At 38.5% G+C, this 27,471-nt stretch overlaps 2 protein-coding genes across 5 annotated transcripts in view; one reads left to right on the plus strand and one right to left on the minus strand.

Annotated features, from left to right (window-relative positions):
* Positions 1-277: 277 nt before the first annotated feature.
* On the minus strand, positions 278-27,241 carry LOC129565779 (protein virilizer). Its single transcript, XM_055440995.1, has 8 exons — positions 26,361-27,241; positions 22,810-22,877; positions 10,980-11,198; positions 9,673-10,780; positions 8,185-9,611; positions 6,013-8,054; positions 1,039-2,130; positions 278-850 (listed from the first exon to the last, which is right to left on the minus strand). Exons 3-8 carry the CDS (start codon positions 11,043-11,045, stop codon positions 643-645), a joined length of 5,943 nt encoding a protein of 1,980 aa, XP_055296970.1. The 5' UTR covers positions 11,046-11,198; positions 22,810-22,877; positions 26,361-27,241; the 3' UTR covers positions 278-642.
* Positions 11,150-27,471, plus strand: part of LOC129565793 (E3 ubiquitin-protein ligase znrf2) — a 42,651-nt gene continuing 26,329 nt past the window's right edge. Inside the window, exons 1-3 of one of the 4 annotated variants that reach the window (XM_055441017.1) lie at positions 11,150-12,112; positions 13,461-14,847; positions 14,971-15,129. In XM_055441017.1, the coding sequence (XP_055296992.1) occupies positions 14,520-14,847; positions 14,971-15,129 (487 nt within the window). In that variant the 5' untranslated portion in view covers positions 11,150-12,112; positions 13,461-14,519. Of the gene's footprint in view, positions 13,341-13,460; positions 14,848-14,970; positions 15,130-27,471 lie in introns of all 4 variants that reach the window. The other 3 variants (XM_055441019.1, XM_055441020.1, XM_055441018.1) reach the window with 3 other exon arrangements.

The following is a 27,471-nucleotide window of genomic DNA, read 5'->3' on the forward strand; positions in this document are numbered from 1 at the left end:
CTCTTGGACTCATTGTGTCACCAAAAATGTAGTCATCGCCCGCACAAATCAATAAAAACGCCGAAAACTGAATGGAAAAAGGAAATTTTTTTATTTTCAAAATTATGGAAGCACCTGTTCATCGCCATTAGCCGGAAAGTGTGTCAATTGATGAAAATAGATCATGTGTACTGTTTCTATCGCAATTCCTCTTTCAGTAGGTCGTTCATGCACATAATGCGTAGCTGTGAATAAGATCCAATTGAATTTTTAAAAAAAGCCATTGAAAAACAAATAATTTATATATATAAAGTGACTGTTTATTGTTCTTAATTCATCTTGCAGTTTATTTATTGCTATGGGTTACGGTCTGTGTTTTTTTTTGTTTTCACATTATATACTGTATAAAATTCAAATAATTTCACGCATCCTTGCGTGATGCGTAAATTGTAAATCTATCACTAAAATTAAAAATAATTCTTTTGTCGTATTGTTTATGTGTGTGTATGTTCTTTCTCTTTTTTTATGCTTGTGTTTTTTTTATGAACCCAACATCTAAAGGTTATAGAAAATGTGTTATCAAAAATCATATATTTTGTGTGTGTGTGGAGGAAAAAAAACGAAAGAATCATTTTCAAATTATTATTTTTAGATGACGGGCGATTAGTTGAATTTATTGAATGATCTTGGCGGTCGAAGACTGCCACGTCTGCCTCGTGTGCTGAAGTAATCGGATTGGAAGTGCGATGAAACGGGCTCGGAAGTTGCTGTACGGAAATGCGGCGACGGTGCCGATGACGCCGAACTGTCGTGCTGACCACTGTTACTAATCGAATGGTTTGCCCACGTAGACGGTGAATTTCGTCGCAATCTATGAGTGTGTGATTTTATTTTAAAAAAAAGAGAAATTTATTATGAGCACATAGACTAATATTTATTTGTTTTTGTCTCTCAAAAGGTGTTGAAATCAGAAAACAGAAAAAAACCAGCAAAAAAAGTGTGAAGAAGTGTGAGCCAAATAAAATGCTAAAAAAATGTAGGTTTTGAGAGAGTACTTACGATGAGTGTCGATATGCCGAGCTTGAGGAGAGTAGTCGACCACGTCCTCTGCCACCTCTGGTACCGCGAATGCTAATAATTTCACGTGACAATTTGTTGTATCCCGTTGGCCCAGTTGGCTGTGCTCCACACGTTTCCAATGCAAGAAAATCGTCAACGTGCAACGACGGAGGCCGCGAAGTGTTTGGTGGACGCGATCGAAAGAGATCACCACGCGATTGAGTCGTTCGTGAAAAACCTCTGCCTCTCGATATGTACAGTTTCTTTTCCGGTCTTCCGGTGGTTGGTTCAACTTCAACGCGTCGCGTTCGGAAGCATGGAGCCGATGTGGTGCGTTCACGGGTCGATTGTGGTGATGCTGACAAGTGTAATAGTCGCTTGCAGTCATTAGTAAGATTTGTTTCGGGTGGCAAACATGATTTGATCATTTCAATAAAATCGCATGGAACATTTTCCACCGTTGAATGGGTGTCGATCATTTCTTCGAAGCGATTGGCTGCGAAATGTGAGTACCAGTATTGTGTGGTCAATTGTTCGAGGTAGTCATTTGATTTAAATTCACTGGGAGCCATATTGACGATGGGCCGCATTGAATATTGAGCAACAATGCTTTCGCCCTGTGGGAACGATGGTTCAGCAGCTGGTGAGTCAACGTGAAGCAATTCCTTCGTTGAATTCGCGATGATCGCAAGACCCGAGTCTAGAGTATTCAACAATTTCTTCAAACTGAATAGCATCTCCTCCAAATGCACCTTAGCATCGTCTGATTGTTCGGGTTTGGCCTGAATTTTCAGTAAATTTTGTTCAAGTGCCAACAGTGGGTGTTGATTTTCACTCGGAGTATCGGCATCATTGGCAATTCGCTTGAATTGGAGAAGTTTTGTGAGTTCGGCTTCATTGCACGCAAACGTACGTTGCTGATCACTTTTCACTCCGTCTGAACGAGCCAATGATAAAAGAAAGTGCAAAAAAGCCACCAGTATTTCATGAGCAATTTGACCGCCGTCCGTCAATCGAGATAATGAACGCAATTTCGTCAGCAACTGATCTTTGCGTTTGTCCAACAACACTTTTAGCTGATACGCTGTGTAACTGTAACAGAGAGAGAGAGAGAAAACAGATGTTATTTGATCATCAAAGCAAACGGTTTTATAAAGCTAGCAATATAAAACGAAACAGAAATTGCTTATTAAAACTAGTATTTTATGGGGTCGGTTTGTTTCTCTAGAAAATTACCTGGTAAAAATGACTTCATTTTGTTTTTTTCTCAGTTACAAAACAACAACGATACACGCATTCAATGCGAAAAGAGAAGAACGAGAAAAAAAAACACATCACAACGCAAAGAAAAGATATTTATCTTAAGGATAAAAAAAAACTCATCATCCTAGTAATAATCACAAAAGATTTTCGCTCGTCTAATTCACAAGGGTATCAGGTTCGATGTTAAAAACGACTTTTTGCATTCCAATTGGCACCGATTCAAAATTGTGATTCGGCAGGCTTGCTTTGCGCCATTCCGATATCGTCCCAAATGAATCCTTGAACTCAATGTTAGCTTGATCTTCTATTAGTTCGATCGACCTCGGGCTGGATGCTGATTTCGGTAGCATCAAACGACTCGCCGTTTCGAATTGCCTTGTTGACATCATGCGATCTTGAATGATATCAGGATGGTTTTCATTGGCTGTGGTGGTGATGGATTTGTCCTTGTTGTTTTGCTCTTGCTTATCCCATCCGTAAATTGAATTTGAATTTAAGGTTGAGGTCAGTGTGCGATATTTCACGTAGAAAAAAAGTGAGATCAAAAGGCACGATACGCCAACCACTAAAATGCAAATGGTCAAAAAGGCGGTGTGCCGTGGATTGCGCCGTAATATTTCGACTGGATGCGGTGGTCGGCCCGTTTTCAGTCCATTGTGGAATTCATCATCATCGTATAAATGTGAATGGTAACGAAAGTCTCCGCTGAAATACGTACATCGCAGCCCTTTGATATTGACATCGGAATAATCTTTGGCATAAATGAATTTGGTTGTGAACAGTTTTGGATCCGATCCATAATAATCATTGATCCAAGCACAATCGAAATTATTGTGATCGATAATGATCTGTGCGTGCATTGCGGTCAAAAACATTGCCGAATCAACTGGCAGTCGTTTGATACGATTAAATCGAAGATCAATCACTTTAATATAATAATTTTTCTGGAATGCTTTCGGATTGACAGCGATGATTTGATTGTGTGTTGCGTAAAAATACTCCAAATCCCAGAGGCTGGACAGCAACGAGATGTCGATGCACTTGAATTGGTTGTGGCTAATGTCGAGTGTGTGCAGTCCCAGCATTTGCATCTCTTTGACTGATACGTTCGACAAACGATTGTGACTGACGTTAAAGTGATGCAATCGTGGATATCGATCGATGGGAAACTCGGTTAAATTACACAATTTCACATCCATTTTGGTTAAATTGGAAAATGTTCGCGGTTCCGCCGTATTATTGTACAACACATTTTGTACATTTGAAATGGTCGCCGTATTCAATGAATTCAATCCAATGCTCAACGAAACCCAATCCAGTTCTTTCGTTGAAATCCAAAGCTCCGACAGTTTTTTTAACGGTTCTAATTCGCCGAGACTGAGGTGTTTCTCTTGTATTACAAGTCTTTCAAGTGAATCACTGCACGGAATAAATGTCGCCGGGTGCATTGACCGAATGTTATTTTCTTGAAAAATCATCTCTTCCATTTGCGTCAACCCAGCTAAACTGCCTTCAGTCATGCGATCAATTTTATTATGGGTCAACAGAAGGCTTCGCGTATTTTTGAATTGAAAAAATGCGCCACGATTCAAATCACCATAAACTTTAAACATTTCCAACGTTAGATAGCGAACATTCATGGGATCGGGTATGTATTCGATGCCAAGTAGATTTTTATAGTTGCCCATTCGCAGGCGATGGGCCACATTAACACCGCATCCATTCAATGCGATCACTTCAACGTGTCGGAAATGCTTGTAAATATACTGGTCAGAGTGTGTCCTTTGCAGTTCAGTGCCACCATTATCACGGCGATTCATCGTTGAGCAATCAATGTTCACGGGAAAACTCAAACCGTTTGTATTGTGCGTGAAATTGCCAATTATACTACAACCATCCGACGGTTCTGACCAGCAAAACTGTTCAAGATTTAGTGGGACATCGGCTATTGTCGCCTCAACTATGTGATCGTCGATGCGGACGGTTGTCGTCGCCACTGTCATTGCACTGACATGCCAAACACTCGAAAGTAAACAAAATAATTTTAATGATGAAAACATCGTGTGTATTGTGTTGCCTGCGTGCTCCGCCCGTGATTCAATTTCGAGAATGTGTGATTTTGTTTTGTTATTCACAACGATTCTGCGGTTTTTGTCAGCGACCTTCAATTCCACTGTTCTGCTTTAAATTAAACTGTGCATCGATGTTTGTGTTTGAAACGCATTTAATCGCCGTTAAACTTTTCGGAATATACATTTAAGTCTTGTTTTGCTATGGGTATACCCACGGTGATCACATTCAATTTCAACACTGGCCACCCAATCCACAGAGCTAGTTTTACAATCAGCAATCAAATCGTGCATACACTAAACTGTTTTTACTTCGGAATTCCTGGCGTTTTCACAAAACTTTTCCGTTCAAGTGTTTTGTTTTTCTGCGGTTTGGCACATTTATAAATTATTTATTTTCGCTGATTTTTTTCCCAAAATTTTGCTTCAATCTTGTGATTGCGAGATTCTTGTTCGGTTACTAGACGAGGCGATCTCATCTGCGTTGCGAGAGAACAATTCAAATATCGTTGCTGTTCTATCCAATTCTGTTTTTATTTACGTAACAAATTCGATTGATTTTATGTTTGTTTTTTTTTTTTTGATGGATGTTTCGCGTGTGCAAACAAATCGATAAATAAAACGCGAAACTTTTGTGATTCAGAACGATCTGTTACACTTCAAGCAAAGAAAAAAACAAAGACAGATCGAATTCTTCTCACGGAGAGAAGGTTCGAAATAGAATTCTCAGAAGAAGAAAAAGACTTTTGAAAAATGATTCGAAAATTATTCTCGAAAACTTCACGTTATAATGGTTCCGTGTGCGCATGGAAGCGACTCTGAAATTCGACTGATGATCTTACTTGCGATCCGTCGGCTCTTTGATCATTTTCTACAACGAACTACCAGCCGCACGGAATATAATCTCTACTCTTATTCTCTGTTGGCGTCTTGCTATCCCATTTTTCATTTAAACCGATCGCAGCCGTATCTCTCGCTGTGTGCCTGTCTCTTGTGCCCTCATGCTTTGCCAATTGAATGCGTGTGTCGTCCGGCTAGGAACAACTCGTCGCACAACCGCCAAAATGATATGCGATAAATTTTCCGCACTCTCTCTCTCTCTGTGTCTCTTTGTGTGTTCTACGGCCCGTTTATTTTTAGTCGATTTTCTTCTTATTTTTCCTTACTGAAAATTCTTCTTCGTGATTTTTTTTCGTTCTTTTCTCTCGCGCGTTTCATAACATGGAGAAAAGCGCCAGAATGTTTGCACCGCGCGCGTCGAGAATTGTATATCGGAGCGAGCAAGCGAGCGAGTTAGCGAGAGAGCGAAAGAGAGAGGGAGTTCGAACTGCTGTGGAAATTCTCATATTGCAACGTGCACACAGCAGCACACGGTGCGCACAAACCGAATTTTCGAATCTATTGTGTGTGTTTTTATTTTTATTGCACGATGAATGATCTGTTTTTCACATGAAAGAAAAATAAGCCAAGCAAACAAATCGTTTGGCTACGCTAAATAAAATCTCTTTTCTCTTTTTTTGCTCTCTTACATTGTGATAAAAACAACGACAAAATGTAAACAAAAAAAAAAACCGAAAAGAAGGGAAATGAAAAAAAATAAAGAGGGAATTTGATAAACTAGATCGTCGTCTATAATACTTACTCGTAGTTTGTGGCGAGGGTCATTGTTTTCATGGCAGCAAATTGGCAGCCGGTTGTGTTGAGCGAATCGTCAACGATGAAAAACCAATCGAGCACAGCGGATAAGATGCCAATGTAGCAATCCTTTGGTGGTATTGAGCAAGCAACGATTAAATCGGCCGATGGTGTTGTCGTCGTTGTCGCCGTCTTGTTGTTGACGCCGTACTCAAAATGACTGACGAGTGAAATGTCGCCATTTAACAGCGTGTGGAATATCATTAACACCGATTCTTGTTCCTGATTCAAAATTGTCAACAAATTCGATGGGATTGATGTAGATTTTACGGCCAGCACTTTGATCAGCAATTCAAACACTTTTCCATGGAGCATCGATAAAAAGGCCACTTTAACGGGCGCATAGCACAAAATGTTTGTTAAAAATCCAAAAATGCGTTTTGTGCACGGATTCACGTAGGCAAGTATAAGCTGCGTTTGTGTTTGTGTCGCACTTATTACTGCAGCTGCCCCTGTTGAACTGCTAACTGTTTGAGGCGTTGCTGCTGTTGAACCATTTTGAACATTGGTCGTCGTTAGTATCGATGAGCTACCATCGTTTAATAGTGATTCAACGACTGCTTTTGTGACGAGCAATGCCATATTCGGCGCTAAATCTGATAACTGGCCACTGGTGCGACTCAATAAATCAATCAACGGACCATATGATGAGACGCAAAGTGCTTGAATCAGTGCTGATATTTCATTGCTTTGCGGATGCAAATGAGCCGACCACAACTGACGCTCGGTGATCAATCGATTTTGTTCGTCGCTTGTAAGTTGATTTTTGGTCAAAATTGGCAAAGTAACGGGCAAAAGTTGCGAAAATATCGACAATCCGGGCAATATAGTAAATGGTCCATTCATAATGTATTTACACAGTTCGCCCAGCATTTGTGTCCAGAGACTCTTCTGCACCGATTCCGTGTCAACACCATCGGCTGGTGTTGGTTGCGTGTAAGCCAGCAATGTTTTAACAATTTCCGTTTGAATTGATTGTGCATCATCGGCGGCTATCGATTGGACGGGCACATATGAAACCAATGTGTAGGTCTTCAGAAGCGGTTCGATCGCGGTTAAATCCTTGAATTCCGTATTTCGACAGTCAATGACATAAGTCAGCATTTTGCGCAATATTTCAATCGTGGGCAAAAGAATTTGCGTGAGCATTTGACCTTGTGTTGAGCCCAGCGTTGCGATGTGAACAGATGGCTGTGCGAAGAATGTGGTTAATTTGTCTAAAATTTGAACACACGTCGATATCCCGTCGGCCGAATAAAATTGTAGAATAACAAATTTATACTTCAACTCGACTTGATGCTGTTCTTTTGGCAGTTTCAATTTGTTCGTTGCGCCCGCATCACCAAATGTATCCGTGAAATCAGTGCCGTCATTGAATGTCGACGTATCGGGCAATGATAAATATCGAATGATACGCAATGCCATGATCAAATCACCCGGGAATGTGGTGATAAATTCCAAACTTCGTTTGATCACATCGCACAACGGCGCTATGTTGTCGTAGGAAAATACATTTTGGATTTGGAGTGGTTTTAAGAAAATCGCCGTCTCTTGCAGTATTTGTGAGATATTTGTGTCGTCGAATTGATCATGCGATTTCACCAAGTTCACCAAAACCGATCCATGTTGTCGCAAATATTCTAAATTCGTTGTGGCATGCCGAATCGTTAGATCTATCAAATCAACAGCGTAGGAGAGGATTGGAGATTTCTTGGATATCGAGTTCTCTGTGGCATTTTTCGTTGTGTCGTTGGTCGTATTTTGCTTTATTGCCGAATTTATCTTCTTTTTCTCGTATTCAATTTGCTTTAGAATCGTGATGACATTGCCATTCATTGTGATTGTCTCGATTACATAACTGCGGCCGATGTAATTGTCAGCCACCGCCAGGCTGTACAATGCGTGAAAATATTCAGTCAGTTGCTCTTCACGATTATCACAGTTTGGCGGCAAATCGGCGATTGCGTCCAAGTAGAATTTCGTTTTGATCTGTGGAAGAGAAGCGATTCTTTAGTTTCTTATTTCAATTTTCTATTCAATTTTGAAAAAAATCAAAATCGGAATCATCTTTAGAATATCAAAATATTGAATTTTCACCTCCAAAGATATATTCACAAACCTTATAAGCGATTTCGATGCCTAACTGATATCTTCGCGAATCTTCGTCCACTTCACCCGTAGCATCCAGCGTGGTGTTGGCCATTGAGTCGATTTCATTCATTTCAACATCTTCCGTTTGATAACCGTCAAGCGGTGCTTGAATCAAACACTTGATCAGTACATTAGTCACTTCGGATTTTTCACTCAAATAGTTCAAGCCACATTCGGTGCGGCACAGTGATTCCAAAATTAATAGCGTCACATCAAACACATCTTCCGAAATGATGTCATTGTTGGCACTTTGCGAGATAATCATAAGCAATGATTCGATCAATCCGTTTATGCGAAAGTATCGAATAAAACTATTCGCAGCCATTTTATTTGCGGTCGAATCCAAAACTTTTTCGAATTTCGTTGAGATAGGCAAAAATCGTTTTGGTTGCGAGTAACTTTGTGCATCCCATGTGAATGCGGACCAAACTTCGTTCAAGCAATCTTTCAATAGTTTTGCATCGGGTGCCATTTCATACTCATCATCATCATCAACCACTTCCATTTTAATATCACTCTTAATGAATCGTCGATTCACAATGTCGCGTATCACTTGCAGTGATTCATACAGATTGACCTTCTTCAAGATTGCTTTCAGTGGGAATTTCAGCCGTGTCAATGGGTTTTCTTGCAAGAGTCGAATCAATTTTTGATAACCATTATCAGTACTGATTGGTTTGACACCATCGCTTCCATTCAACCGGGTGAAGAAGTCAATGCCGGTTTTTGTGTCCAAACATGCGAAAATCGCGCGACAAATCATAAGTTTCAACGATAGAGCCATAAATTTTTGTTCGTACAGCCTATACAAATACTCAAAAACATTGAATTTCTCTTTAAACACCAGACTTTCAATGAATGTTTCGTCCACCGCCAACATTTCAATTAGACGCAGGCCACATTTCATGTGTCGAATCTTGTACCCGGGTTGCTGTTGCGAATTTGCACACTCAAAATTCAATCCGATTCGCATCCAATCCACCAATTGTTGACGGTTCAGTACAACCAAACTGTTTAACGTTTGTTGACTGCGAGACTGTGTCGCTCCCGCCAAATTATAAATTAAGTTTATGATTTGGATCAATTGTTCGGCGGCATGTACCCAATTTTCACGCATTTCGTTCGATTGTGACTCGACAAATGTCTTTTCAATGCTGGCACTCTCCTTTAATTTGGATCGATGCAAACATTTAGTCGCCAATTCGACCAGTTCACGAGCGTTTGCGCTCATTTTTTCATCAACCGGAATATAGTGTTTCACTTCTTCGGTGAACGGATTAAAGTGTTTGAGCGCTGAATACAGGGAATTATCCGAATCTTCATAGTCAATTTCATATTGGTCAATGGCATCATCCGGAATTTCGTCATCACTCAAAATTGGCTCGAATGGTTCACCTAAAGGTATAGAAAAAACGTTAGCGGAAAGCCAATAAAAATGAATAATTACTAAACTTACCTTGTGACATAGCGTCCTCGTCTGGTTCAGTGGGTGCTATTGAGCTAACGGCTGTGGTGGCTTTTTCGTTGTCCGCTTCTTCAGTCACTGATTGTGGACTTTGAACTGATTTCGCGTATTTATCGTAATCATCTGACAAATGACTTTCAGGAGTTCGTGGTCGTCGCGTATCGCTGGGCGATTGAATATGTTCAGGGGATGGTGTTCTTGGTGCTCGGTTCAGCGGTGGAGATCGTCGTGATTCAACATACTCTCGTGTTTTCAGTATTTTCTTATCCAAAACACTTCGTTCATATGGTCGATGTCGTCGATATTCTGGACTTTTCGACCAGTCTCGTTTCAGTCTACGTGAATCTGGCGATCGTGACCGTCGACCTGAGCGTGGCGATGAAATTGTTGTCGTTGTTTTGTTCAAATCTTCGTCCACATCCCAATTGTCAATATCTGGTGATTTTGCATCCACACAACTGGGTGCAACCGTAACATTACCCGTGGAAGCGACCCAATCTTCGGTGTACTGTCGCGCTGAATCTGATATCGACACTTTTGCTGGGATAATTGGTTCCGCATTCGATTCATTACCGAAGAAAATCTTTTTGGAGGTTTCACGATCGGCGAGCGAGGAACTAAAATCCATGGCTGATTTAACATGAGCCGCTTCAACTTTATCATCATTGCCAATTGAATTGGAAATCTCTTCAATTGGCACAATTGGCGGTGGCGGTGAACTAATTGGTTGCTCACTGATTTCATCTTTTGCTAACGACCCATACACGGCCAATGTAATTGTTGTATAACTGCCGCGCAACACTAAACCATCGGTTGGTATTTGTCGTGTCCGTTCACCATTACCGTTTGTATTCGCTTTTGCATCATAATTTATGCAATCATTTTGATTGTATTCAAAATCACCTAAGCGTTCAAATGTTGATGCGCCCGGCTTTGACAAGTCATTCACAAACAATTGTATATGAAATTTGGATGGATTTGTCGCACCCAATCGTACACCGCCCGGAAAATCGGCTTGTACTCGTGCACCCAACGGTATGATTCGAACTTCACCTATATAAACTGGTTGCGGAAATTGCACCAAATCCAAATTCAAATCCTAAAACAATGGAAAAAATACGCACAAACGATTTGAATTAAAACACAAGCCATAAACAATATCTACTACATGCATTTGAGGTTAGGTTTTATGATGCCAAACTAAAATCCAAAAAACACCGTCAATTCGATAGGCATTTTCATATTTTCACTTGAATGCAATGCAATTTTTCGCGATCAATCGATTCACTATAAATTACCTCGTTAATATCATGGGAAAATGTATCAAAAAACAATAATTCAACCGATTCGTCGGAATCTGCCATTTTTCAATGTAAATTAATAATAGTTGTTGTTTGACACTTGACAACAGCGACAGCTGCATGGCATGAAGTTGGCCGCGTCCGACGTTTACGTTTGACGTTGCGTTGAGTTGAGTTGAGTTGTGTTGCGCACCAAACAGACATTTGCGTTATGAACTTGTTTCGGAAACATTGATATGAGGATAAATTTGATAATTTTTCTACGATAATTTCTTGTTTTTAAATCCAAATGACGCATTACAATAAAATTGTAATAACGAAATGGTCTTGGTATTAATTATTTTTCATCGGATTCAGTTACAGTGTGACATTTACGCTTGCGATGCAATTCGTATTTATTTACATTTTTTGTTGCTACTGAGTGTCGCTGTCATATGCACAGACAACAAAAGATAAGAGAATCAAGTGAGAACACAAACTGAAAACAAAGCTCGCTCTCTCACTCTGTCACTTCGTCGCTCTCTCTTTTTGGCTGGCTTCGTTCTCTCAGCAAATGTCAAAAGTGTTCATTGCACATGTTTTATTTTTGTGTGTGAGAGAGAGATATTGTGTGCGACGGTTCGCAAATGTCTATATATGCGAGACTGAAGTGAAAGAGCGCGCGTAGTGAAACGCAAGACGAAAAAATGAAGCAAAACCAGAAGGAGAGACAGAGAATAAATTTCTGTCGGTGGAGACAGCACAACGTACAGAAAACACATAAGCGCGATAGCACAATTTTCGACGTCGTCGTCGTTTTCGTTGTCGAGAGTTGATATTGAGTGTAGTCGAGAGTGTGTATGCAAAATGTCGCCCGACCAAATTCGTAGCGGGTGCTATTTTGTTGACTACTGCCGTCACTGAATACAAACGAAACAAAATAAAATCACAAACAATCGAAGCGAATGTTGAAATAAAGTTGTACGTATTTTGTGTTTTAAAGCCTAAATAGATATTTCAACGCGCATAGACCATAACAGATGAAGAAAAAAAAGTAGCAGCAAGCAAATCAGAACGGAAATGAAAATTTAGCTGCAAAACACAGTGTATTTGAAAACGAGAGAGATTGCAGCCTGAAGCTCGTGGCCCGTGTGAGTTAGTTGTGTGTTGTTATTTTGTGAATTTCTGTTTGTTTCTTTGGTTCAATTCAACATTGCGATTTGGTTTAAAGTGAAAAAAAGCAAGCAAAAGTAGGCGAAAAAAGCGAACTATGAAATGTTTATGGTCCTGTGGCCGTGGATCGATTCAAAATTGAGCGAGCAAGAGACATAGAGAGAAAGCGAATAAAAGGAGAACACATGAATGCCAAGTGAAAATAGATGTAGGTGTGTGTATGGCATGAATGTATTAGACCAGAATTAAATTGCGTTCTACGATAAACATATATGTTATTTGTATTATTCGTTTATTTATTTTTTTTATTCGAAAACTCCGTCGAAATGAATTTGATGGAGCACGTTGTTGTGCAGCTATCAAAACGCGACAACCATAAATTATGACAACCAAATCTTCAGAGCAACTGAAAGTGTTCTGACTCTCTCCGTATATATACATATTTATGCTGTTGTTGTTGTTGTTGTTTTGTTCGTGTGGAAAGACAATTTTATTTTCGCATCAAATGCTGTATGTGTTTTTCAAAAGTTGCATAGATAAAAAGTAGCCGTGTGTTTATTTATTGACGCAAAATCGGTTTTTCAACGAACTGTGTCTCGGTTCCAACGCATTTTATTTTCCTTCTTCGCATTGACATTAACTTCGTGGCATTTGTCATCAGTCATCTGATTGCGACGCATTCGTAAAAGTTTCGACGAAATTAGAATTTCATCATTTTATGTCAACGTATACACGCTTCGAGCACCAAGGCGACAAAATTATGTAAAAAAACGGTTCATTTCGCTCGAAATTATTGGTCTCGCGCAATTTTCTCGTCGATCTCGTTTCTGTGAAATCGAAAATACTCATACACAGACAGCTGTGAATATGATCCGAACTTACTTCACATTGTGTATATTTGAAACCAGCTGATAGCGCACACAGCCACAAGCGTTAGGACGTTTCTTCAAAAAAAAAAAACCGATGCATAAAATTGTTTTTTTTATTGCCTACACAATTATAAAAGAAATCACGTTATTGATACAATTTAAAAATAATAAGAACCGTTCGTCGCTGTTGCCGTCGTCGTCGTCGTCGTCGTTGTGGTGAATGTGTATGATTTTCAATTTGCCTTAATCGCCGCGCAATTCAATACGTTGTTGCTTGTTGGCTACGACGTAAGCACCGCAACTGATCAACATATTATTATTCTCTCTCGCTCACTGTGTGTGTATCGCTGTGGATTTTTTTCCTCTTCTAAATTTCTATGTGTCACTTCCTACTTTCATCATTTCGCTATTCGAATTGATTAATTAAAATTGTGATTTTTCTCTGGGTTTTTGGCAGTGTTTTGATTGAGTGACGAAGAGAAGAGGACGAGAGGAATCAGAAGTAAAGTTTGAAAAAAAAGGCTCCTCCATTGGCGTGACAAGGGAACATTGCCACCAAAATTATCAGCGTAATTTTAACAAACGCGATTCCACGAAAAGAGGCTTTGTTTGGCAACCAGATTACTAACGAACCAAAAAAAAAATAGCATTAAATTTATAAATTCAAAGACGAACACAGACCGTGCGCGAGTGTGTTGTGAGGTACTGAAATATCTCAAAACGTTCTTTTTTTTTATACGTATGTATTTTATCGTGTTTATTGTATGAGCTACACACAGAACAACCGAAAAAAAAGAAACAAACTGGCGACGCCATCAGTCCGGTTTACGTTTGTTGAGTCATGTGTTTTGACAGACAGTCCAATTCATGTTTAATTTGGAATGCACGAAACCCGACGACAATAAAGCAACGAAACCAAATAATGAACGAAAACGCATCAAACGCCATCGATTCCGTTTTTTCCTTCTTTTTTTCGCATTGACAATGACGATGGCCTTTGTTTCATCTGATTGAAACGTATCTGCATAAAGCTCAATTAATGTTACCAAGACAAAGCACAAAAAAAAAACAAAACGAAACGTGAATAATTTCAATGCATCATCGTCCCACAATCAACCATTCACCGTCAGCACCATAAATGTTACGCAAAAATTTATTAAGTTTCCTCTTGTTGATTTCGTTTAATTGTTTGTTTATTCAGTTTTACCATTTGTGAATATACTGATTATACAGTTTTTGTGCTAAAAAAGAACTCAATAAATTAACAAGTGCTTTTTGTTCGCTGATTCAAAATGACTTGAACGTGTGCGACAGAATGAGTAAACCGTTTTTTTTTCTCAGAATAAAACGTGAAGAAGATCGGGATTAAAACGAGGTATCAATCGATTTTACCGCAAAAAAGAAATAGAATACTGAACAATAAAAAAAAACGTTGCTTTTCAAGCAAGCTGTGGTCAAAAGCGAATATTAGTGTTTAGGCGATTTTATGTTGTAAATTTTAAACGAATCGAAAATAATGGGTGCAAAAACGAGCACAGCCAATGGTTCAAATGGCACGACCAGTTCAGGTCCACATCATCAGCACCATGTACACAGTCAACAGCACAATTCACAAAGTCCGCGGACACGAACATTTTCAACGAGCAGCAGTTCGGCGACCGAAGTTATACCCGCCGGAAGTTCGACCGCTACGGGCTTTAGTTTACTTAGATCGATACCGGGAATGCATGTAACGGCAGCCAATCAATCAACCATTGACCGACAACGGGCTCGTTCGTTATCATCTGTTCCCGATTTACAGCAAAGCAATTCAAACGGAACAACGCAATCTAATTATTTGAATGGTAAACTGATGTTTTCGATTCTTTTTTTTCTGCCCATCCATTTCAATTTTAATTTACACCATATTCCCATTTTCTATACCTCAATCTTTTTTATTGTGTCTTTTGGACGACAAACATCAATAGCAATTCCACAAATCCAAAGTTCAAACATCGAAGCGGTGATACAACAAGCGACATTAGCTCAAGATGGTGATAGTATAGCGGCTGCAACAGCTGGTGCCATCGCGTTAGGACGCGTTTACACAGCCACATCATTGCCTTCACATATTTGGTCATTAAATGGTGAGTCCACCGTACTTTATTATTCCCCGTGTAGCTCTTATACATTGTCTGCGCCGTTCTGTGTGCACAATGTACATCTCTTTTTGTACACACGGCTGTAAAATTTATTGATATGCCGCCCGGATCAAATAGCAATATCGACCAACCATTTGGTCACCCGAACGCTCATGCACACACACACACACATAGTGTGAGACAGAGCGAAAGAGAGAACTTTATTCTCGCATTAATGCAAATTAAATGGCAAACAAATTGAATACTGGATCTACACCATGCGAAGCACATTTCGATTTATTGAAAATAATTTGTAAACATAACTGGCGTGCGTCCATAGTACACTCCACCGAGAAGTATTGATGCAAAGTGATAAATGTATCGACGTTGGACATTTTTGGTGATTATGAACGATATTAACTGTGTCTCATCGTCCTTGTATTTGTGTGTATGTGTCGTTTTTGCATAGAGATCCATAAATATTAATAAAGTACAATTCCATGGTGGGCACTTTTGTTTAGCTAAAAATTATGACACCCGACCACCCTGGCACTAAAGCGTCCCTTTGTGTGCTGCCAACAAATAAGCGAACAAACGGTTGATGTTAGAGAAGACGAGGGGGACGGGACGACGACGACGAAAATGTATAATGGCAAGCCAAAGAACATTGCAAAATGATTGCGTAATTTATCAGTGCGTGCCGACGACAGTGCGTGCCGACGACAGTGCGTGCACAATGGTTCAAATACGAGCCCGGTGCCGTGTATTTTTCACACAGGCCCAAACCGCACCACACCGGTGTGTGGTGAGTGAAAAGTAAGAAACGACGACGACGACGACAAACGACGTTTAAAAGAAAAATAAATTGGAATTTATATTCGCAATCCCAGTGATGTAATTCCATTTGATTTTGTTGGAATACACTACATTTTGGTATAAATGCACACAGTTTTTCACATGGAAAAACAACACCTACTCTCCTTCCGTCGCCGTTGCTGCCTCATAATTGTATTTACATTTGCAATTGTGACAGCTATTTAGTCCGATTCCAAGTCTTGGAAACCGTATCGAATCAAGGGAGGAAATAAAGAACCAGAACAAAAAAATTGAAATCTCAATAGAGACAAGAGCCGAAGCTGGAAACCATAATGAAATGAATGCATATAAACGATAATGTGATTCATCATCATTTCCATAGAATTTCATAGCCAAAGAATCACATTATAATTTTCGTGATTCATTTTTTTTGTCTTTCACTCTCTTTCTATCTCCCTCTCTTGGCGCACTGGTTTGTTTTCTTCTGTGTATCATTCACAAATTATTTACGCTTTTGTTTCCATAAATTTGACAGATGGTTATGTTGTACCTGTGCTCTGGCTGCCTGAGTTTGAACTGATTGGTTGGTTGCACGGTGGTAACGATGCTGTTTTTTTTTCTGCACTCACGTTGCAAGTACGAAACAAATGAAAATCATTACATAAAATGCTAACGCTCCATTTTCCGTTTGGGTTTTCCTTTCGTTTTGTTCGGTATCGACAAGACGTGCTTTTGTGTGTAATTTACATAATGTCCTTCGTTCATGGCGCGGCGATTGTGTTTGTATTAGAAGTACCGCGTGCCATTCATATATGTACAAGAATATGATACGTTCAACGAATGACGATGAAAATGGAAGTGAAATAATGAAACAACAACAAAAAATTATGCGAATAAAATACCAACGTTTCTGTATTGCACGCGAAGTGTTGCTAAAAGGACTTCAAATACATTGAATTATTCATTGGAATTGGGTGTTTCGACATGTTCGCCCATTCTCTCCCTCTCCTTCTCCCGCTCGACAGCTGCTCACCGACTTCGACCTTTTTCCTCGCCGGCAACAATTTAAAATGAATAATCTTTTAATATGCACGAATCGGGTTGATTTCGTTAGAATGTAATACTACACAAACGGAAAGTGTCAGTTTCGGCTCAAGGCCAGCCAAAATTGATATCATTTTTTCTATCCATCAAGTTCGTCCGCGTTTGCATGCCGAACAAAAAGTGAGACGAGGCTTAACAACGACTATCACTCCTTTTAAATTAAAATTCATCGGAAATTCTAGCACATCATTCAATGCCTGCAAATGATCTTCTCTCAAATTCAACCCATTTCAATACATTGGATATATTCGTTCGGTCTTTTGTTGTTGCTGATGTCGCTGTCACCGAAAAAGTCCATTCAAATAATCATTAATTTTAATTAATAGTTTTCTATGCATCGTTGCCGAATTAAATGTGCGTAAAGTTATCTACGGTCATTTGTCGTTTTTTCAGACAAATTCGTGTGTCAAACGAATCGTCCCATCGTTTGTAAAGAGATTATTGACACGAAGCCAGCAGCCGAAAGAAAGAGAAAGAGAAAAACTGTTGTGTATACATTGGAATCGGTCTTTCGCCCTCTAAGCTCATTCTCATAAAGGGCAGACAAAAACCATATTGTGTACATCATTTTCGGATGATAACTCACTGATTCGGCCATAAACAACGGCAAACGAATAGAATAAACAATGGTGTTGTAAGAAGCAATAATCGAACTTGAGACGTAAACAAATAGACAAAATAGATAGCGATAGAAATGACGGAATGGGGGATAGAGAGACAGAGAGATAGGGGCAAAAAATGTGGTCAGGAAAAATATCGATATGAAAACAATGCCATTGTCATGCGACTCGATAACAATTTTCTACATTCCATGCATACACACACACACACACATCACACACGTATGAAACCAGGTCTGTTATTAACAGTCACGTGAATGAAGCTAAAAAATGAGCTTTTTTTGCCATGGCGCTGCTGCTGCTGCAGCGCGGCTGATATAATTCTGTTTTTCTTCTTTTTGCTGATGAAATAATGTAAGCTGTTAATTAATAATGTACCCATCCTCTAAGCTGACATAAGTGCAATAAATTCTATTAAAAACCGATTTATCTGTAACGAACACTTATTATCAGATCCTATTTTCAAAGGCACACACCTACTCATACATTCCCACTTGCATTTCAATTTCTTTCATCGAAGGAGTTTTTTTCTGTCTTCTTCATCGAATGATATTGATCGGGTACTTTTCCCACTTTGATAAGAACAATTCAATTTGTTTTGTTCATTGTTTGTGTTCCATCGAAACAATTCATTGACATTTGAAAAGCAGCAAAAATAACAAATCATCGTTATACAATATGAATAATATATTAACTACGGAATAAAACAAATGAATTTATCTGAAGAAAAACAAATACTAAAAATAACAGTGATTTGTAGGTTGACGTGAATCCTGGCAAGTAATTCAACAGAATTTTAAATCGTTTTCGTGAGAAACATTTTGTCACGTTTTCACGATGGCCTACTTTTGGGCCAAAGTTCAGTGCTTATCAAGTGATTAACGATACTCCAACTAAATCACAGTGTGTAATGAGTAAGTCAGTAACTGTGAAAAGATAATTGTAACGTCACATTTACTATGATCTCATAGCTAGGCATGTCCGATTTGTGGATGTGATTCGCATATCAGCAAATAGAAACACATTTTTGTTGGCAACTGAATGAACTTTATTTCGTGAATCGACTTAAAAATTAATTAGTCATAATTCCAACAATCAGAACAGAGCTCGATTTCTGTTGTAGCTCAAAGTTGAATATGAAAAAAAAACTCCGAACAGGAATTGATAACAAGAATTGAGATAGGCAAAATGTGATAAAGAATTGCGTTGTAGAAAATTTGTTAAAAGATGAAAAAAACGAGTCGTAAAAATGCAAAAAACAACAACAACAACGATGCGAGGATTAATTCTTGTATTTTCTATTTTCGGTTGACTTCATTAAATGGCCATTGAAGGTTCTTTCCGTTTTTTATGTTAAAATTGGCTGCTGAAAAGAGGAACCCGACGTTGGTTTCGACGCTCCGTTTTTTCTCTCTCTTCTCAATGGAAACATAATGAAAGCGACACAGTCGTAATTAATCCAATAATAGTGTTTTCTCCTTACGGGTCTTTTTTAATATGTTTTAATTTACACTGAGAACGAACGAAAGAGATAGAGAGACAGCATTTCAGAGTTGAACAAACTGTCTTTGAAGTATTTCATTCGGTGGAGCGCAGGCACAGTAATGAAAAACTAGAGAGAAAAAACAAAACTCACACACGTAGTATGAGAGCGAGATAGAGAGATAGAGGGAGAGAGAAAGAAAGAGAGAACGAAAAAAGAGACGATGAAAGGGGATATTAACAAAAGCACGCAGGAGAAGCATATTAAATGAATTCAACGAATTAATTCTAGTTATGGGTGCACCACAGAGTGAAAACACACACTTACATTCTCTGGTTCACAGTCATCACAGAAGGTGAATGACACAATTTTCATTTTGAAAAAAAGGGAACCCAAACCAAAAGGCCACCAAGTTCTAGTTCTTGGAAATGTTATTGCGCTGCGAGCTATATAAAGAACGCAATCATCATCAGAAATGAGAAAGAAAACATACAAGCAAAGCTAGTGGCGATGAGCGCGAATAAGGCTGTCATCATTAGTCGATGTAATTTTGTGCGTTGTGTTCCGGGATTTGCAAAGTGTCAACTTTCAAATGTACAAGCGCCTGGTACATCTGTTTGTATAACGGCATTTGTGCAGAAATAAAGTGATAAAAAAGTGACATAGACATGCGTTACATTGACATTGTCGCCGTTGCTGTTTACCATCGTTGTTCGAAGCAATATAACAAGTGAACGCACTTTGCTTATCCATTAAATAATTGCCCACATTCTATGTCTCCCTCTCTCTCTCTCTCTCTCTCTCTATTGATATTTGGGGAACATAAACAATGTCAAATGAACGGTTGCAAATCATTCATGTCTCGTTATATTGCGCAACGTATTCATTTCATCGTGTAAGCGCAAACTTTGTTTTCCTCTGCCAAACTTAATAAAAGTAGGCTTAGAATTTCTGTGTTTGCATCAGCATTTAGAAAGTTTGTTTGGCATTGATAGAGGCGATGTCATTTTGGGCCAGACACAATTTTGCGTTTTTGCTTTTTATGCGGTAATCGATATCAATCTACATATCATTGTATGGCATATTGCGCGTAATTCACATGGGAAAAACCCCCTCCAATAACACAAGATACCAAGATTCGGTTGAATCATGACAAAAAAAGAGAAACGCTTGATAGGCTGTCAAAAGAGGAACACAACTCTAGAAAATTTCCTAATGTTTGTCGAAATAGGATTTGAAAAACCGCTGCTTTTGTTAAGCTCTCACTCCCAAAGTATCAACAACAAAAAACAAACACATAGAACAAATTGCTTGATATCTTCTCGTTCTCACTTCGTTAAAAAAAATTCGAACATCTCATTTTATGTGACATGCAGTACATTGACCAAGTGTGAGCAAAGCCGACGATCGAAAGTCATGTGTGACACAGGAAATTTTCCGTTGACATGATTTTATTGGGCCTAATAAAAACACACATAGCAACACAAAAGCGAAACATGCACACGAATTATTTCAATTAAATGCAACGACGAAGAGAGAATCGAGAGAGAAAAAACAGATGAAACGTTTGACTTTCCTATTGACCGAGCGTTTGAATAAACAATCTAAACAAACCGACTTCATAAATGCACTATGTACCGAACAATAACGATATGGGCAGTTTGTTGAATGTATCACTTTGATGGAATGGCTCGTTGAGAGAGAGAGTGATTGCATGCATGTGTACACAAACACAGTTGGCTCATGTGCAAGCGCAACAAACAAACACACACAGAGAAAAAACAACACTAACATACTGCATAAATAAAAAGTATCATTTTAATTGTTGACTTTTTCATTGGATTGGTTTTAATGTGGAGTATGTTATGTGAGCCATGTTTCGAGATCCGTTTTATCTGATTGAAGTTGGTCTCGTTCTGGAGGCGAAGTGGATGAACAACAACAATAACAACAACAAAACAAGAGGAGAGAAAAACTATACAACATACGAACAACTCTCACTCGATGCATCTATTATGTCATCTCTTCTTACATACCTATATGTGAACCGACTTCATAAATGCACTATCGGTGGAGCTATTTGCTTTTATCTTCAGCCACATTGTCCCATGTAAATGAAATATTGTTGAGGCTATGCGCCGCGCGACAAGCACTACACTCAAGTATTTCGTACTGTAAACGATACAATATCTTCGATGCGCTCTCAAAAATTTTATAAACGGTAGACATTTTATCAAGTGTCTTTGTCACCGGCGTTGTCGCTGTCACTGTCGTCCTCGTCGTTGTCATCGTCATTATAATTTTGTTTGATTCTTTTCGGTGTGTATGCTAGCTATTCTATCTGCTTCAATGTGTTTATTCATCTTTGTCTGGCTGCCGCTTTTCCTACCATTCCGCTCTCTTTCGCTCGCATCTATCGAGATTGACATACAATGTAATTGAAGGCGCTGTAGTCTTTTGAAATTCGAACAAAATGACATATTTTTGTTTGCACGAAACAGAAGAAGAAAAAAAAAACTAGAGCACTTTTCATACACATGTTCAAATTGCCATAAAATAACGATGCTCCAACACCATACACAAGAGAAACCCGAAACAAGCATTCCACTTAATTGCTGCTGCTACTGTTGCCGCTGTATTTTTTCGCCATACACTAGCAAATGCATAATCAAACGAATGAAAAGGAAAAACAAATAAACTTTTATACGGTGACATGAATCAGTCAGAGAGTTAGTTTTGTTTGATACGCATACACAATTTCGATTCGGTATCTCAAAATCTCTTGGAATTAGTTGTGATATTGAAACGACTGAAAGGAAAGTTCCATTACATCGGCTCTCGGTTTATTGCACGATTTATTTATAATTAAATTACATTTCTCTCTATTGCTCTCTATGCGCTCTGTAAGCTAAGGAATTTTGCCTCTATTTACACTGAATGGCAAAACCCAAAATGCCAAAGTACCAATTTACTATCCGGATCCTGTGTGTCGCTCGCTTTCTATCTCTTCCTCTCTATTTCTCTCACCCTCCAAATATCATTTAATAATGTTGTAGCTCTTCCACTCGTTTCTATCTTGTGAAAATTTTAGACGATTTTTTTCATTTTGCCTATAATTTTTGGAAGCAATAAGGGAAACTCCAATGGAAACGGGTGTCCCAGCAATATATATGGAGCAACAAACAAGTATCATTATTGAGGAAAATTCCCAAAAACAAAACAAATATCTAATGAATATTTTAGCAGAGACGCTCCAACTTGATTCGATTTCTATCCGATTCCATTGAACTTATTACATTGAAACTGCTTTATATTTCATTCGTATTTGGCATTTTTCCACATAAATAGCTGTACGGAGAAAATGCCAGTTGTACTGATTCGTCGCACATGTTTGAGGAAGCTGTGGCTTTTAAACATTGTAACGAGAAACAGCTACTCTCGCATTCGTTATTTATTTCTTAGTTTGTCTCGTTCTTTCTCTTTATCAAATGAATTGTGAATCGTGAATAAAATGAATCAATTGCTTTGCTTACAAATCAATCCATTAGCTGTGAATTGGTTGAAATGGAAGCAATTACAGTTCATTCATTTTCGTAAATGATATTAAATGAAGAAATGGGTCACACAAACGACCAATGGGAATCCATCATCTGAATTACTTACTTGAGGCGAATTTGTTGAATTTTCTTATTTGCCCGGAACCCTTTTCCAATTGCACATTCTTATTTACTCTATACACTCAAAAATAAAAATGAAACTTAAACATAAACGTTTTTTCCAAAGACTTTTTGATTTTGTCCACACTAGGGTGGATCGATTGAACATGACCATATGAAAAATACCAGATGTGGGCATTTTAATTTATGTTTGGCAATCCGAAGAGAAAATAAACATAAATTCCCCAATCGCCATTTTTAATATTATCAAGGCAATTCAATCGACCCACCCTAGTACACACACAAGAGATGATTCAAAATATCTTGCGCGTGAGTCATGGTGATTGGTGATATTCCAAACCCTTAATGAACTTGTCAAAACCAACGAAACACCCATCTAAAAATCATTTTGCTTAATTATACGGACCTGAAAGTGGATAGAAATTGTATTTTTAAGGTGCCTGACAATGTTGGCCAAATGCAGTACTTTTGCGTAGTGCAAAAGTATACGGAAAATTCAAAAAGAAAAATTAAACACATTGAGTGCTATATGAATAATGTAAAAAGTAAGTTCTGACAACACAACATGATTAGGAGAAACGAGAATGAGTTGTATTTATTTTGTACAATGTAGTGTCGGCATTCATCGGGGGGGAAAGCACACAAAAAAAGTGTGTGCATATAAAACTGGCTGACAAATGCAATTGATCAAATAGAATTACGAACGTAACTGGGAAAAATTGTGTATGCACGGTGTAGAAAAAAAAGCAAAAACTCTCGTTGCAATAAGTGAAGCGAGAAAAAGTGCATGTGTTGAGTGATGGAATGAAATATCAAGAAACGTGTCATGTGCAGGCTGCTCTTTCAATGCTTCATTCACTCGGCTTTTTGTGTGTTTTGTCTCGCTCTGGTTCGTTGTGTCGGCCAATGACTTTTGCATCGAAACAAAACTCACTCGCTCACTCGCTCACTTACTCATTCGCATCGGAATAACTTGGGGGGTTCATTTTATTGGAGTTTCTCTCTTGTTAGCCGGCTGACAAAGTGCAATTGCCTGTTCTATTTTTTTCTGTTTCGTACATGTTTTCTGGTTTACGTTTTACATACAAAGTTCAGATACCTTTTAAGAGACGCATTCACTCCTTCAACTTACAGGAGAGCTCAACTAAGATATCGATATCGAGTTTGTACATATTTGCGTATGATGATTTGTGTACGCGATTCAATCGAATTGAATGATTTATCGAGGCAGCAAAATCAACTCAAAACGAAGGATCGCATAAAAAGAGGCGAAAATCGTATCGATGCCAAGCAGGAAGACGTACCATAGCCGAACAGCGTAAACAACGATGTTTAAAGACAGAATTAAGCAGCGAAAATCGAAAATAAAGGGAATAACATCAACAAAAACTGTCATAAAAAACGTTGTTTGTGGGTACCAAACGTACACACCAATCCATTCGGTCGGTGTGGCTGTGTGAGATAGAGAAAGAGAGAGATAGAGAGATATATGGTCTTTGTGTTCAAACTGTTCGAATACCGGTTTTCACTCGTTAATCTGCAATTACACTCGAAAATTTATTAGTTTTGTAGCGTCAAAACTCTCTCTAAGCACATTTGAAATGTAATTTGTGTGCGGCTGCAAAAGTACGAAGTTCATCGACAAGAACGAACTAAAACTAAGATGAATCGTTGGTTTTCTTTTTCTTCATCTCTATCTCTGGTTTTGGTAAGCAGCCAAAAATAAAGTACATCGTTATACATAAGTTCCTTCAGACAAATTTTTGAATAGTTTACCTATTCACTCTGTCGCACACAATACTCGGTGAGCCACACAACAAACATACACACACTCACTCACTCACGGAGCAGCTAAAATCATCCGCACACAAAGTTATCAACAACAACACATCGCTTTAAAGCCAGACGAAAAACAAACACAACAGAGCGACACATAAGCGCATGCTAATGCACTTCGAGTCGTTTCGTTCCGTTCAGTCAGCTGCTTCTGTATTGCCTTTGCTTCGATTGCTGTACAAGATCGACAGAGTCAACCAGTGCCATAGAATAGCATACAAGCGTGTAACCATAAGAGCGATTCAAATCGACTACACTCATCGAACACACACACACACACACACGGTATTTCTATAGCAACTGTGCGTTTGTGTGTAGTTGTGCCTGTCGGTAAGCACAAAGCAGCCAGCCATCCATCCAACAAGCAAAACTGCTCCAATGTATAACGCGCACCGATACATCGATAGCATCGAGTTTTGTTTTTTGTTTTCAGCTCCATCGCCTTGCGAACACACACCGCGTTGTCTCAATTGCTTGTTCGTTGCGCACAACATTCACATTCACTCGCTCACTTACACACAGAGACACATAGGCACATAGACAGGCCACAGAGCAAGGCGCTCTCACCATAAACACTGTCTCAATTTGTTCGATTCACTCTCGTACGGTTCGTTCAAATTACACCTAGTTTCTGTAGTATCTCGTCAGTCTTTGTGCGACAGACACACCAGAAAGTTTGCATCAAGCGAAACAGTTGCGTTGTATATTATTTTGCGTGCTCTCTGCCTTCAAATTCAGTCAAAGTTGTGCGAGATAATTTTATACGCGAATCGGCTAGTTGGTATATTTGCTAATCACACCGTTTTTTTTTTCGTCGAATATTTTGGCCATTGCCACAGATCAAAGTTCAGGTGCAATTAATTTCCATTCATTCGAAAAATTTGAATAAATTTTGTAGAAATTTATCAAGAGAGAGAGGGGGAGAAAGAAAAGGAAAACAGTGCAAAAAAGTGAATCTTTGAGCGACGAGTGTGTTTTATGAAGTAATAAATTGTTGCTTGAAACGAGCGACCGTAGCTGAAGCAGACAAGAGGTGAGCATTTCGAAACGAAAATCAAAATGTAATGGGATTGGCAACGGCAGCAGCGGAAGCAGCAACAGCAGTATTACAACAACGACACTAAAAATGTTACATTCATTGCATTCGATTTGATCGAACAAAATCGACCGTCTTTTTTGATTTCGACCCCGAAAAAAGAAATATCCGGCGTCCCCCTGATCACAAACTGTTTGAGTTTGTTTGTTATTTTCGTTCTGAAACCAATTTCAAATGAAATGGATTTTTTTTCGTTGCTCGACAGAGTGTGAGAATTGACGACGTTGCAATGTGAATAGGATCAAGAGTTTATTGTATCAACTCGTGTTGATAGTTCATTTCATTTGGTTCGCCGATGTTGTGTTTGTGTGTTTTTTTTTCTCTCTCGCGACTTATTTCAGCCTAAGAATTTTTTTTTTGGCAACAAACAATGCAAACGATATCGTCGTCGACGAGCAGAAAAAAAAATTTGGCACGGAATAACATTAAATGGTATTATGTAAAATGAAAAAGAGAGAGAAAGAGATTTCACGTAAAACACATGCGAATGATTGTACGAGAAAAATATGGCTTTATATTTTTGATGCTGTAAAAATTGAATTCGAGCAAGATCGTTCCATACACCGAATGAAAAACGGGCGAAAACTTTGAAACTCGTTACTTACATGATACGTAGAAAATAGTCTCTTATTGTTGGCCTCGTTGCCGTCTTCTAGAAAGAAAAGTTAGTGTTGACTGACTTGAGTGAATTTCGCCTGCCGTTTTATCATCATTTTGTGCAATTGCTTTTGCATATTCTTCTGGTTGTTCCTTTTGCAGTGGATCGATTCTCGTCTTATTTCCGCAGCCACACTATACTTTACATCGCGAAATGATTTATACACAATTCTTTCTCGCTCTTCCTCTGTTTCTCGCACTGTTCAATGCTGGAATAAATCTGAAAAATATGCAAAAATTTCGTGTGCTGTTGACAGGTGGAAAACAATATTTACGGATATTCTGCATCCAGCCACATACTCGAGTTTACAGCCAACAACAAAAATATACGTGTCTATGTATAGAATTCACATTTGATGGAAATTTCAACGAATTCATAAAATCTCATTTGCCATTCATGGGGATTGCATTCTCCGGAAAGAATCTTCATATTTCGGATGGAATTCATTTATTATGGATTATTCGAATGGATTTATTTATTTGCGTTTTTTTTTTCGTCATAAAAAAATCGTCGTAAATTTGATCGTGCAAAAAAAAATAATGATGATAGGTTCGAAAACCTCCTTCGCACAAAAATAGATTTAAAATGTAAACAATAATTTTAAAGTGTGCGATTTTTTTGTTCGTTCGATTTTATTCTCGGTGATTTATTTATAATTCCATCAAAAAGATATGGTAGTCTGCGCCATAAAAATTGACAACCATACGACACGAATGAACAGAAAAAACAAACTTCCCAACCGAATGAATTGTGTTGCTGAATACGAAAAAAGTAATCGGCCGTAATTTTGCGCAAACACTGAGCAGAACAAAAAAAAATCACACACACACACCCGAAAATGGTCGTTGTGCGTTATCATTGTTTCAGTGTAACTATTGTGCCATTTTAATAAGTCGCAATTGATAAACAAACCACGTTCATCGGTTAAAAATATCAATAATACGAATGGCACACGTTTGAATGTAAAGTATACGTATTGGAACCACACATGAATATTGGTGTGCACAATGAATATTCAATCTAATGGCGTTTAATCAAACGAGACAAGAGGAAAAAGT

This window comes from Sitodiplosis mosellana, unplaced genomic scaffold, assembly GCF_009176505.1.
Source record: "Sitodiplosis mosellana isolate CC-2019 unplaced genomic scaffold, AAFC_SMos_1.0 Smas_scaffold_3, whole genome shotgun sequence".
Lineage (NCBI taxonomy): Eukaryota > Metazoa > Arthropoda > Insecta > Diptera > Cecidomyiidae > Sitodiplosis > Sitodiplosis mosellana.